General features: G+C 44.3%; 1 protein-coding gene across 1 annotated transcript in view; it reads right to left on the bottom strand.

Moving 5' to 3' along the window:
- LOC141145645 (unconventional myosin-Ig-like) overlaps positions 1-15,046 on the bottom strand; it is a 238,484-nt gene that overhangs the window by 127,263 nt on the left and 96,175 nt on the right. The window contains exons 13-14 of the mRNA XM_073632482.1: positions 13,462-13,536; positions 4,069-4,201 (exon numbers count right to left, since the gene is read on the bottom strand). Of these exons, the coding sequence (XP_073488583.1) occupies positions 4,069-4,201; positions 13,462-13,536 (208 nt within the window). The remainder of the gene's footprint in view (positions 1-4,068; positions 4,202-13,461; positions 13,537-15,046) is intronic.

Below are 15,046 nucleotides of genomic sequence, written 5' to 3'. Positions count from 1 at the left end.
TTTATCAGAATTTCACATCAGGTCCTGAAATCAGGAATTCTTCAGACCACAACGCAAGGAGTTGTAAACGTTAAAAATGTGCGGGTTGAAACACAGTAACGGGTTTCATGCTGCCCATTAAAGCAGAGGTCCATGGTAACTCTAGAGGAGCTGCAGAGATCCACAGCTCAGGTGAGAGAATCTGTCCACAGGACAACTATTAGTCGTGTTCTCCACAAATCTGCCCTTTATGGAAGAGTGACAAGAAGAAAGACATTGGTGAAAGAAAGTCATAAGAAGTCCTGTTTGTAGTTTGTGAGAAGCCATGTGGAGGACACAGCAAACATGTGGAAGAAGGTGCTCTGGTCAGATGAGACCAAAATTCAACTTTTTGGCCTAAAAGCAAAACGCTATGTGTGGCGAAAAACTAACACTTCACATCACCCTGAACACACCATCCCCACCGTGAAACATGGTGGTGGCAGCATCATGTGGTGGGGATGCTTTTCTTCAGCAGGGACAGGGAAGCTGGTCAGAGTTGATGGGAAGATGGATGGAGCCAAATACAGGACAATCTTAGAAGAAAACCTGTTAGAGTCTGCAAAATACTTGAGACTGGGGCGGAGGTTCACCTTCCAGCATCGGGGTTCAGGACTCAGTAACTGCCAGCACTGGGGTTCAGGACTCAGTAACTGCCAGCACCGGGGGTTCAGGACTCAGTAACTGCCAGCACTGGGGTTCAGGACTCAGTAACTGCCAGCACTGGGGTTCAGGACTCAGTAACTGCCAGCACCGGGGGTTCAGGACTCAGTAACTGCCAGCACCGGGGTCCAGGACTCAGTAACTGCCAGCACCGGGGTTCAGGACTCAGTAACTGCCAGCACTGGGGTTCAGGACTCAGTAACTGCCAGCACTGGGGTTCAGGACTCAGTAACTGCCAGCACCGGGGTCCAGGACTCAGTAACTGCCAGCACCGGGGTTCAGGACTCAGTAACTGCCAGCACCGGGGTTCAGGACTCAGTAACTGCCAGCACCGGGGGTTCAGGACTCAGTAACTGCCAGCACCGGGGTTCAGGACTCAGTAACTGCCAGCACCGGGGTTCAGGACTCAGTAACTGCCAGCACCGGGGGTTCAGGACTCAGTAACTGCCAGCACTGGGGTTCAGGACTCAGTAACTGCCAGCACTGGGGTTCAGGACTCAGTAACTGCCAGCACCGGGGTTCAGGACTCAGTAACTGCCAGCACCGGGGGTTCAGGACTCAGTAACTGCCAGCACCGGGGTTCAGGACTCAGTAACTGCCAGCACTGGGGTTCAAAACTTGGTAACTGCCAGCACTGGGGTTTAGGACCCAGTTAACTGCCAGCACAGGGTTCAGGACTCAGTAAATGCCAGCACCGGGGTTCAGGACTCAGTAACTGCCAGGACCGGGGTTCAGGACTCAGTAACTGCCAGGCATTTATTCCAGAGGATTGTCTAAAAATGAATGTACTTTAAGCTATTTTCTTTTCCGAACAAATGTTCTGTTTATTATAGGCAACAGTAAAATACCTCTTTATGGTCACTAGATGGTACTGAAGAGCACGGCAGCATAAGAGATACAAAGTAACAAGTCTATAGAACGCTAGAGAGAATTACCCAATAAATGTGACAATTAGTTACATTTCTTTGCTAATTCCCTCTATCATTCTCTAGAATTGTTACATTGTATCTCTTGTTACAAAGAGAGATGTATTTCCTATTTATTTATTACAGGCTGCATTCGCACCTGAGCGTAGCATTTTTTTCTTTTGCGCATTTTTTTCACTCATCATTCCCATTCACTCCCTACACAGGACAAATGCCCTAAAGTCCTCCAGAACCTTTTTAGTCCTGGAGCATCTGGCGGTTTTTCAGTGCGTGTTTCGGTACGTCTGTAGCGCGTTGTGTCACACGACAAACACGTGTCTGCTACCCGCGCTTGGGGAGTCATTAATACGATCTGTGTTTTGTCATGCGTTTAGGAAACGCATAGGTGTGAGTGCAGCCTTATATAGTGCCGACAATTTACTAAGCAATTTACATATATATTTTACATCAGTCTCTGCACTCAAGAGCTTACAATCTAATTCTCTATTTCTCCATCACAACCTCTTCCCCCTTTATTTCTCTCTCTCCCTCCTCCATCCAATCGTCAGATCTACGCTGTCCCCCCTCATTCTGCATCTACGCTGTCCCCCCTCATTCTGCATCTACGCTGTCCCCCCTCATTTCCCTCCCCCCTGTGTTCTTCAGATCTCCCTCCCCCTGTGTTCTTCATATCTCCCACCCCCTCTCTCATCCCAACTGTCCTACAGATCTTTGTCTCCCCTCTCTCTCCCCCCTTCCATTCTGCATACCTCTCCCTTCTCTCCCCTCCCCCCTACCGTTCTGCAGATCTCTCCCCTCTTTCTCTATTCCCCCCTCCATTCTGAAGACCTCTCCCCCTACCCCCAATTCTGCTGATCAACCCCAGCCCCCATCTGTCCTGTAGATCTGTCCCCCTCTCTCTCCCTCCATTTTGCAGATCTCCCCCCCTCCCCCCTCCATTCGGCAGATCTATCCCCCCTATCTTCACCCCCCTCTCTATCTCTGTTTCTTGTATACATTTATACTTATATACCCTCTCTCCCGCCTCTCTCTCCCCCCCCCATCAGTTCTGCAGATATCTCCCCTCTCTTTCTTTCCCCCCCTCCATTCTGTAGATCTCTCTCCCCAACCCCCAGATATCTTAGTCTCTAATTACTGTATACATTTATCCTTATATACTTTCTCTCCCCCCACCCCCTCCCCCCTCACCAGTTCTGCAGATATCTATATATATCTATATATACTTTCTCTCCCCCCTCTCTCTCTACCCCCATTCATTTTGCAGATCTTTCCCCCCTCCATTATGAAGATCTCTCCACCCTGTCTATACCCCCTCCCCCTCTCTATCGCTGTTCCCTGTATACATTTATACTTATATACTTTCTCTCCCGCCTCTCTCCCCCCCATCAGTTTTGCAGACATTTCCCCTCTCTCTCTCTCCCCCTCCTCGATCCTGTAGATCCCACCCCACCCCCTAGCTATCTCAGTCTCAAATTATTGTATATATTTATACTTATATACTTTGAGTTGGCTTCTATTTACAGCAGTCAGATTGGTTCTTAACCCAAAAGAAAACCAACTTGATGGACTCGACGACCCTTAGGTCATCGAGTCCATCAAGTTGGTTTCCTTTTGGGTTGTTGTTCTGAGTTATGTACCATATAGACTCAGACCATGTAAATGTTTTCTTTGTTTCTTAGCCTGTGAGTCAGCTTCTATTTACAGAAGTCAGATTGGTCTCTAACCCAAAAGAAAACCAACTTGATGGACTTAAGGACCCTTGGTGTCCTTAAGTCATTCAAGTTGGTTTTCTTTTGTGTTGTTGTTCTGAGTTCTGTACCACATGGACTTCGACCCTGGGAATTTTTTCCTTGTTTCTTTTAGTTTTTATGTCAGCTTCTAATTAAAGCAGTCAGATTGTTCTCTAACCTAAAAGAAAACAATTTTGATGGACTCAACGGAGTCCATCAAGTTGGTCTTCTTTTGGGTTGTTGTTCTGAGTTATGGACTTTGACCTTGGGAATGTTTTCCTTGTTTCTTTTAATCTTTGAGTTGGCTTCTATTTACAGCAGTCAGATTGGTCTGTAACCCAAAAGAAAAACAAATTGATGGGCTCAACAACCCTTGTGTCATAGAATCCATCAAGTTGATTTTCTTTTGGGTTGTTGATCTGAGTTCTGTACCAAATGGACTCCAACCCTGGGAGTTTTTTCCTTGTCTCTTTTAGTCTTTGAGCCAGCTTCTATTTACAGCAGTCAGATTGGTCTCTAACCCAAAAGAAAACCAACTTGAGAGACTCAACGACCCTTAGGGTCAGTAAATCTATCAAGTTGGTCTTCTTTTGGGTTGTTGTTCTGAGTTCTGTACCTCATAGACTTTAACCCTGGGGATTGTTTCCATGTTTCTTTGAATCTTTGTGTCAGCTTCTATATAAAGCAATTAGATTGGTCTCTAGTGGGAAGGGAGTAGGGTCAGGGCTCACCTTGCAGGCCAGGTTCTCGGCTAGTGACACCATGGAGTTCTTGAAGAGCATAGCAGCTGTCAGGGGTCTCTTTGTCACCTCACTGATACTCAACTGTCCATCTGGCCACATGTCCTTCAGAACGGGGTCTTTACTGGAAGAGAGGAGAGATGGGCTTAGAACCGTCACAGCACGATATTGTCAGAAACCATGAATCAGACTGAGACAGAAGTACAGTTAAATCACCCTTGTTTAATAATAATAAAAAGGTAAACAGTGGAAACGTAATCAAAACATAGCCAGAGTTCAGGAACCGGAACGGATAGTCAGACAAACCAAAATGTTAGGGAGCCAGAGATGAGCGTAATAGAACAGCAAGCAGGATCTGCAGCCAGAAGAAATGTCAGCCAAGCAATTTTTTTAACAGGAACACAGGAGAGTGTCTCTAGAGATGTGACCAAGACAAAGGCAGAGATCATCTGGGCTGGACGGCTTAATGAGGCAGGACTGACGAGCAGGATATCATCAACAAGTGAGTCACTGTGGAGAGAAAGGAGCTGGCAATTAGCCAACAGCTGGGCGGCCAGCTTTGAGAAGGAAGGGCTGAGCCCAGCCCTGATGAGATATCTATAGGAGTGATAATATCCACTCTGCATAATTTAGATTAAGCTTGCATTCTAACCATGTAGGTGCAAAGTAGCGTTTGAGGATTCCCGCACATTGCGTTTAGTGCAACCCATTGATTCCAATGGGCTACCCTTCCCCTTGGCATCTGGTTACCTGGCATTCCCTGCATAACTATTGGTACATAGTGCAAATTCCAGTGCATTGCACATCAATATCAATTTAGGGTCCTTACAAGTGCTATGGACAGCTTCCACTTTCCATCTTCCTCCAGACACAGTTCAGCGAGGGAGACAATCCTTCTCCAGACCACATCCCTGGTGATGAAGTCCTATAGCCAGCACCTCTAAACATCCATCCAGGCCCTCAGCTTTGACACCACTGAGGCCTCACAAACAGCTACACAGCCCATGGGTTGCCTAAGGACGGCAGCCCCTCAGGCTCTGGGGCCCTCCTGGGGAGAAGGAACCCAAATCTCCAGTGCTTCAGACCATTTATCACTTCCCCAGCCCCCTTCTGGACACTCCTCTCCAGGGATTGGCTGTAACATGATAAATATTCAGGATAGTTGTTTGAATCTCCCATCCTAAACTGTGGAGGCTTCTTCAAGAGGCAGGGGAAAGCAATCTAATTGCCAGCCTGTGAAACCATGAAAAGATCAGGACAAACAATTACTCGTCCAGTGGATCAAAACAAAAAGTGAACAAAGTCTCAGGTAATTTTCTTTAGAAAGCATTTAAGCAAGTGACGTTATCTAGTCAGCCACTAGGTGGCTCTGTCCCAAAATAGTGTGTAATAGGGAATTATGTAAGTGGGTGTTAGGTCCCCTTTTAGATAAAGCCTTTCTGTAGTGATGTCATGGCTGGAGTTAGTGCCCATATATTTGACAGGTTGGGAGGAGCCTAGTGCTGTTGGACCATGGGAGTAAAACACCCCACCAGCATGCAGATGTAGTCAGCTGTGTAGAAAAGCCTGTCCTCTGCCAGCATGCTGTGGAGAAGGAACCTTGTAGTGTGGAAACAGTGGTCTCTATACAGAGGTTCAACATGCCCCTTGCTTAGTCAGCTCTTTCTGGTGGGGAGAACAGAGAAGTCACTCTCTATATATATTCTTATCCAGAGTCTACAAGGGGACCATATTGCATGGAAAAATAACACTTTTAACCCCACCCACAGTCCTCATTTCATCCTCCCACTTTTGCGCCAATGTCCTCATTTTCACTCAAATTTCCTTGAAATAAAAACTCCCAGTTTCGCCAGATTGGTCCCTACACACTTGCACAACCCCGGTTCTCCATGCCGGGGCCCCTCTTGGATCTAACGGTCCCTCTTTAATAGATATCAGGTGTATGACAGTAGCAGGGCCTCAGTTCTCCAGGTTGGGGCTACTCTTGGATCGCTTAGGTCCTCTTTAGTAGATATCAGGTGCACTTCCGCAGCACAGCCCTGGTTCTCCATGTCGGTGTCCCCTCTTGGATCTATTGGACCTTCTTTAGTAAATATCAGGTGTACGTCAGCAGAACGGCCACTGTTCTACATGATGGGGCCCTTCTTGGATCTGTTGGACCCTCTTTAGTATATATCAGGTGCATGTCAGCAGCACAGCCCTGGTTCTCCATGTTGGGGCCCCTCTTGGGCCCTCTGTAGTAGATATCTGGTGCATGACAGCAACATGGCTCCGGTTCTCAATGTTGGGGCCCTTCTTGGATCTATCAGGCCCTCTTTAGTAGGTATTAGGTGTACGTCAGCAGGACAGCCTCGCTTCTCCATCCCAGGGCCCCTCTTGGATCTATCGAGCACTCTTTAATAGATATCAGATGTACATCAGTAGCAGAGCCCCAGTTCTCCAGGTTGGGGCTCCTCTTGGATTTCTTAGGCCCTCTTTAGTAGATATCTGGTGCACTTCAGCAGCACAGCCCTGGTTCTCCATGTTGGACCCCCCTCTTGGATCTGTTAGACCCTCTTTAGTATATATCAGGTGCATGTCAGCAGCACAGCCCCAGTTCTCCATGTTGGGGCCCCTTTTGGGCCCTCTTTAGTAGATATCAGGTGCATGTCAGCAACATGGCCCCGGTTCTCAATGTTGGGACCCCTCTTGGATCGATCAGGCCCTTTTTAGTAGGTATTAGGTGTATGTCAGCAGCCCAGCCTTGCTTTTCTATGTTGGGGCCCCTCTTGGATCTATCAGCCCTCTTTAGTAGATATCAGGTGTACATCAGCAGCACAGTCCTGGTTCTCCATGTTGGGGCCCCTCTTGGATCTATTGGCGCACTTTTGTAGATATTAGGTGTACATCAGCAGCACAGTCCCAGTTCTCCATGCCGGGACTTCTCATGGATCTTTGGGACCTTTTTTAGTAGATATCAGGTGAACGTCAGTAGCAGGGTCTCGGTTCTCCAGGTTGGGGCTACTCTTAAATAGCTTAGGCCCTCTTTAGTAGATATCAGGTGCCCTTCCACAGCACAGCCCTGGTTCTCCATGTCGGGCCCCCCTCTTGGATATATTGGACCTTCTTTAGTAAATATCAGGTGTACGTCAGCAGAACAGCCACTGTTCTACATGATGGGGCCCCTCTTGGATCTGTTGGACCCTCTTTAGTATATATCAGGTGCATGTCAGCAGCACAGCCCCGGTTCTCCATGTTGGGGCCCCTCTTGGGCCCTCTTTAGTAGATATCAGGTGCATGTCAGCAACATGGCTCCGGTTCTCAATGTTGGGGCCCTTCTTGGATCTATCAGGCCCTCTTTAGTAGGTATTAGGTGTATGTCAGCAGGACAGCCTCGCTTCTCCGTGTCGGGGTCCCTCTTGGATCTATCAAGCACTTGTTAATAGATATCAGGTGTACATCAGTAGCAGGGCCTTGGTTCTCCAGGTTGGGGCTCCTCTTGGATTTCTTAGGCCCTCTTTAGTAGGTATCTGGTGCACTTCAGCAGCACAGCCCTGCTTCTCCATATTGGGCCCCACTCTTGGATCTGTTAGACCCTCTTTAGTATATATCAGGTGCATGGCAGCAACATGGCCCCGGTTCTCAATGTTGGGACCCGTCTTGGATCTATCGGGCCCTCTTTAGTAGATATCAGGTGTATGTCAGCAGCACAGCCCTGGTTCTCCATGTTGGGGCCCCTCTTGGATCTATCGGCGCACTTTTGTAGATATTAGGTGTACATCAGCAGCACAGTCCCAGTTCTCCATGCCGGGGCTTCTCTTGGATCTTTGGGACCTTTTTTAGTACATATCAGGTGAACGTCAGCAAAAAAGGCCCCAGTTCTCCATGTTGGGGTCCTTCTTGGATCTTTTAGACCTTTTTAGTAGATATCAGGTGTACGTCAGCAGCACAGTCCTGGATCTCCATATTGGGGCCCCTCTTGAATCTATTTGACCTTCTTTAGTAGATATCAGGTATATGTCAGCAGCACAGTCCCAGGTTCCCTATGTCGGGGTCCCTCTTGAATCTATTGGACCTTCTTTAGTAGATATCAGGTGTAAGTCAGCAGCATAGTCCTGGTTCTCCGTGTTGGGAGCCCCTCTTGGATCTATTGGGCTTTCTGTAGTAGATATCAGGTGTATGTCAGCAGCACAGCCCTGGTTCTCCATGTCGGGGGCCCCACTTGGATCTATCGGGCTCACTTTTGTAGATATTAGGTGTACATCAGCAGCACAGTCCCAGTTCTCCATGCCGGGGCTTCTCTTGGATCTTTGGGACCTTTTTTAGTAGATATCAGGTGAACGTCAGCAAAAAAGGCCCCAGTTCTCCATGTTGGGGTCCCTCTTGGATCTATTGGACCTTCTTTAGTAGCTATCAGGTGTAAGTCAGCAGCATAGTCCTGGTTCTTCGTGTTGGGGGCCCCTCTTGGATCTATTGGGCTTTCTGTAGTAGATATCAGGTGTATGTCAGCAGCATGGCCCTGGTTCTCCATGTCGGGGGCCCCTCTTGGATCTACTGGACCTTCTTTAGTAGATATCAGGTGTATGTCAGCAGCACAACCCTGGTTCTCCATGTCGGGGTACCTCTCTGACATACCTTAGTAGATATCAGGCATACGTCAGCAGCACGGCCTCCCGCGGTGTGAGAACGCAGCGCCCCAATTCTGATTCACACTCTTATTTCCAGCATCGGTCTGACGTCAGACGGATAAAGCAGAATAATTATCTATAGACACATTCTGGAAATAACTTATCACATGGAAGAGTGTCTTATATCCAGATATGAAGAGTGTTATCCATGAGCCTCCGGCTGGAAATAAAACATATTTAACATTTTTTATTATTCAGCGTAATTTATCCCTTCTGAAGGTGAAAAGGGATTTATTTATATTCAGCAACACCATAGGGGGGGTCTATTTATAAAAAAAAATGGCATAGATATTCATCCAGCCAAACTTCATGTGCGTTCGTTCTGTGTGAACTAAGCAGCAAACTCGAAGGTTCTTTGGTTATTTTCTCTTCAGGTCGAATGTTCCTCAACTAATATTGTCAATGTAAGTAAAGACAGGTTCAATTATATACAATAGTGAATTGGGAAAATGCTACATTATTGCCACTAGATGGAGCTGAGGATCATAGGAAAGAAATACATTTTTAATAAGAAGAGATACAATGTAACAATTCTAAAGTGCCCTGTTTTTTGTTCAGAATTGAGCATTAAGGATAGGTTCACACCCGGCGTGTCGGGGAATGAGCGCAAAATGACGCGCTTTCCCGACACACACACAGAAACGCGTTGCCCTTTAGCAGCCGAACGGTGGTCATTGGCATCCCTGTGCATCTGCAAACGCCTGCGATTTTTATAAAAGGGACATATAATCACACACATAGGTTGGACTTGCGTCTTTTTTCAACCTCACCTACTATGTAACTATGCAAGGACTTCTTTTCTGCGTGCGCGGGGCGGGACATCGCAATAAATGGGCTGCCCCTACATGCGACGCGCGGGAATGCGCAAAAAAAATGTGCTCCGCTCAGTCGCACCTGTATGGCGTGAACCGCGCTTAAAGCAGAAATTGCGTCACCCGTTCCCTTCTAAACATGGTAAGCACCCGATAAATGCCGGGTCCTCAGTCCACGCCGTTTATCATGGATTGGAGAATTGATCGGGCTAAATGTGAGAAATCTAAGAGGTCTATTAATAAAAATAGCAGTCTTTGTGGCCATCTAGTGACCATAATGTGGCATTTTCCTGATTGAGGTACTTCAGAAAAAATATTGCATTATGGCCACTAGATGGCGCTTCTGATAGGAAATACTCCTATTACACAAAATATGGCGACTTTTCATCGCGGCTCTATGAATCTTTGTTACTTTTTTTTTTTTTTATTATAATTAGACCTGCTAAGTGTGAATGGTCTGTGTACAGTACGTCTTTGGGGCAAAATACTGCTAAATAACAATTTTATCAAACATTTATTTCTATTGATCCCCTATTTCCATTGATCCTCAATTTCTATCAGTCCCCTATTTCCATGGATCCCCTGTTTTCGATTGATCCTCTATTTCTATCAATCATCTATTTCTCTCCACTTTTCCCATTGATCCTCTATTTCTATTGGTTCCTATTTCTATCAATCCTTTCATTTTATCGATCTCCTATTGCCTTATTTCTAGCTTTCTCCTATTTCAATTGATCCTCTGTTGTCTATTGATCCTCTATTTCCATTGTTCCTCCATTTTTTATTAATCCCCTATTTCTATCAATTACCTTTTTCTATTGATCTCTTATTTCTACTGTTTCCCTATTTCTATGGATCTCCTATCTCTATTGATCCCTTATTTCTATAAATCAACTATTTCTATCAATCCTCTATTCCCACTGATCCCACTATCGATACTCTATTATCATTGATTCCCTATTTCTATCGACCTCACATTTCTATTGACCCCCTATTTCTGTCAATCCTTTAATTTTATTGGTCTCCTATTTCCATTGATCTTCCATTTCTATCGATCCCCTATTTCCATTTATCTCCTATTTCCATTGATCTCTTTCTTCCATTGATCCTCTATTTTCTATTAATCCCCTATTTCTATCAATTACTTATTTCTATTGGTCTCCTATTTCTACTGATTCCCCATTTCTATTGATCCCTTATTTCTATCAATCATCTACTCCTATCAATCATCTATTTCTATCAACTCCCTATTCCAACTGATCCTCTGTTTATATCGATGCCCCCATTATCATTGATCCCCGTTTTCTATGGGCCCCCTTTTTTTTCCCATCAGTTACCTATTTCTATTGATCTCCCATTTCTATCAATGCCTTCATTTTATCGCTCTCCTATTTTGATTGATCCCTCATTTCAATTGATTGCCTATTTCCACTGATAATTTTTTTTCTATTAATCCTCTATTTCTACCGATTCCCTTATTTCTATCAATCATCTATGTAAATTGGTCTCCTATTTCTATCAATCCCTATTTCTATTGATCTCCTATATCTATGAATTCCCTATTTCTATTGATCCCTTATTTCTATAAATCATCTATTTCTATCAATCCCCTATTCCCACTGATCCTCTGTTTTTTATCGATACCCATATTACCATTGATCCCCTATTTCTACCCATCTCTGATTTATTTCGACCTCACATTTCTATTGATCCCTTATTTTTATCAATTCCCTATTTCTATCAGTTCCTATTTCTAGGATATTTTATCCATCTGCTATTTCCATCGATCTCCTTCTTCCATTGATCCTCCATTTCCACTGAACCTATATTTTCTATTGATCCCCTATTTCCATTGATCCTCTATTTTCTATCATTTTTATCAATAACTTTTGTCTATTGTTCTCCTATTTCTACTGAATCCCTATTTCTATTGATCCCTTATTTCTATCAATCATCTATTTCTATCCACCATCTATTTCTATCAATCCCCTATTCCCACTGATCCTCTATTTCTATCGATATCCCATTATCATTGATCCCTTTTTCAATCGACCCCTTTTTTTTCCCCATCAGTTACTTATTTCTATTCATCTCCTATTTCTATTAATCCCTTATTTTATGGATCTCCTATTTCGATTGATCCCCCATTTCTATCGATCTATTTCCATTGATCCCTTATTTCTAGTTTTCTCCTATTTGAATTGATCTCCTATTTCCACTGATCCTCTATGTTCTATTAATCCTCTATTTCTATCAATTACCTATTTCTATTAATCTCAGATTTCTACTGATTCCCTATTTCTATTGATCCCTTATTTCTATCAATCATCTATTTCTATCAATAAATCAATAAATGTTGTTAATTGGTCCCCTATTTCTATCAATCCCTATTTCTATTGATCTCCTATATCTACTAATTCCCTATTTCTATTGATTCCTTGTTTCTATAAATCGTCTATTTCTATCAGTCTCCTATTCCCACCAATCCTCTGGTTTTTTTTATCGATACCCTATTATTATTGATCCCCTATTTCTATCAATCTCTGATTTCTTTCGACCTCACATTTCTATTGATCCCTTTTTTTATCAAATCCCTATTTCTATCAGTTCCTATTTCTAGGATATTTTATCCATCTCCTATTTCCATTGATCGCCTATTTCTATTGATCCCATATTTCCATTGCTCTCCTATTTCCATTGATCGCCTATTTCTATTGATCCCATATTTTCATTGCTCTCTTATTTCGATTGATCGCCTATTTCTATTGATCCCATATTTTCATTGCTCTCTTATTTCGATTGATCGCCTATTTCTATTGATCCCATATTTCCATTGCTCTCCTATTTCCATTTATCGCCTATTTCTCTCGATCCCCTATTTCCCTTAATCCTCTGCTTCCATTGATCCCCTATTTATATGAATCCTCTATTTCTGTCAATCATCTATTTCTATCAATCTCTTATTTCTATTGATCCCATACTGAGGTGACATGGAGATTGATAGGTAAGGAATGTTTGAGATGTTTTGTGCTCCTGAAGACCAGATTCCTGATCCCTGAGATATTGATCATTTATCAGGAAACCTCCATGAATGGATCCTGACTTATTATTTTGAATTGTAGTTTTATATAAATGTTTCCTGAACCGATACAAATCCTGAGGCTGCTGTTCATAAATTGAAGAGCGAAGAACAAAAGAAGTCCAGTAGAGTCCTCGCTGGTTCCATGTGGCCCACAAAATGTACAGAAATTGGGGCTCATCCACAAGTTCACCTTTCAGCAAGATTTTCAGAAAATCCCCCCCCTAGTTCTACATCCAATGAATAGTACAAGCCAGAGCACCTCCTATCGGAAATGTTGAAGGTTCTCCTATTACAAATAAAGCTGTTGGGGGTCCTCTGATTTCACATCTAGCCCCTTTCTCCCTAGCCTGACTGTCCCAGGCCCACCCCTTTCATTCATTGGATTTCAGTTTTTTCAATCATGGGGGGTACAAGATCACACGTGGGCTTTACCTAGAGGAATGCCTACTCTTGTAGATTGGCACCCACCCATCAAGGCATTTTGATATTTACATAATTCCTCCCGAGAGGAGTACTGAGGCGGGGTGCTGGGATGTTTTCAGGAAGCTACGTACAGCCCCCTCCCACCAGCCATGATCTGCCTGTATTGCATAGAGAAACACAGAGATCCAGTTTGATCAAAAATAAGGAATGATATAAAAATGGAAAGGTTTTAATAAAGAAACATGCTGACTGGGAGGGGGGAGGGGGGGTCGGACAGGACCATGGAAGGAAAAATGTAAGGGGATTAAACTTCAGGTTTAATTGCTAAAATAAGAAGAAGAAGAAGGAGAAGAAGAAAAGTTCTAATAGATATGGAGGATACTGAATGTGAGATGATTACCTGTTATACATGAGACGCTTGAAGTCCTGGAATAAAGTGTCCTTGTTTTTATCCAGAAACCCTTCCACCGAATAGCTGGAATTAATGAGAGATTCTATTGTTACAGGACAGTGATTAGTGACACTGCTACTGACATGTCTACTGACACCGATACCGATACCAATACTGATACCTCTACCAATACCTCTACTGACACCTCTACCAATACCTCTACTGACACCTCTACCAATACCAATACTGATAAACTACCAATACCTCTACTGACACCTCTACCGATACCAATACTGATACTGACACCTCTACTGACACATCTACCAATACCGATACCAATACTGATACTGATACTGACACCTTTACCGATACCGATACCAATACAGATACTGACAGCTCTGCTGACACCTCTACCAATACCGATACTGACACCTCTACCAATACTTCTACTGGCACTTCTACCAATACCACTACTGACACCGCTACCAATACCGCTACTGTCACCTCTACCAATACCGCTACTGATACCACTACTTGCACTCTCACCAACACCTCTACCAATACCGCTACTGACACCTGTACCAATACCGCTACTGACACCTCTACTGACACTTCTACTGATACCGATACTGACACCTCTATCAATACCACTACTGGCACCTCTACTGACACCTCTGCTGACACCTCTACCAATACCGCTACTGACACCTCTACCAATACCGCTACTGACACTTCTATCAATACCACTACCAATACCGATACTGACACTTCTACTGATACCGCTACTGGCACTCTCACCAACACCGCTACTAACACCTCTACCAATACTGATACTGACACCTGTACTGATACCGCTACTGATACCACTACTGGCACTCTCACCAACACCTCTACTGACACCTCTACCAATACCTCTACTGATACCGCTACTGACACCTCTGCCAATACTTCTACTGACACCTCTACCAATACCTCTACTGACACCTCTACTGATACCGCTACTGACACCTCTACTGACACCTCTACCAATACTTCTACTGACACCTCTACTGATACCGCTACTGACACCTCTACCAATACTTCTACTAACACCTCTACTGATACCGCTACTGACACCTCTACCAATACTTCTACTGACACCTCTACTGATACCGCTACTGACACCTCTACCAATACCGCTACTGACACCTCTACTGATACCGATACCAATACTGATACCGCTACTGATACCTCTACCAATACTTCTACTAACACCTCTACCAATACCGCTACTGACACCTCTACCAATACCTCTACTGACACCTCTACTGATACCGCTACCGACACCTCTACCAATACCGCTACTGACACCTCTACCAATACCTCTACTGACACCTCTACTGATACCGCTACTGACACCTCTACCAATACCGCTACTGACACCTCTACTGATACCGATACCAATACTGATACCGCTACTGATACCTCTACCAATACTTCTACTAACACCTCTACTGATACCGCTACTGACACCTCTACCAATACCGCTACTGACACCTCTACCAATACTTCTACTGACACCTCTACTGATACCGATACTGACACCTCTACCAAT

Source organism: Aquarana catesbeiana, linkage group LG05 (assembly GCF_042186555.1).
Source record: "Aquarana catesbeiana isolate 2022-GZ linkage group LG05, ASM4218655v1, whole genome shotgun sequence".
NCBI classification, from domain to species: Eukaryota; Metazoa; Chordata; class Amphibia; order Anura; family Ranidae; genus Aquarana; species Aquarana catesbeiana.
Note: the sequence above shows the minus strand (reverse complement) of the source record. Positions and strands in the feature narration are given on the sequence as shown.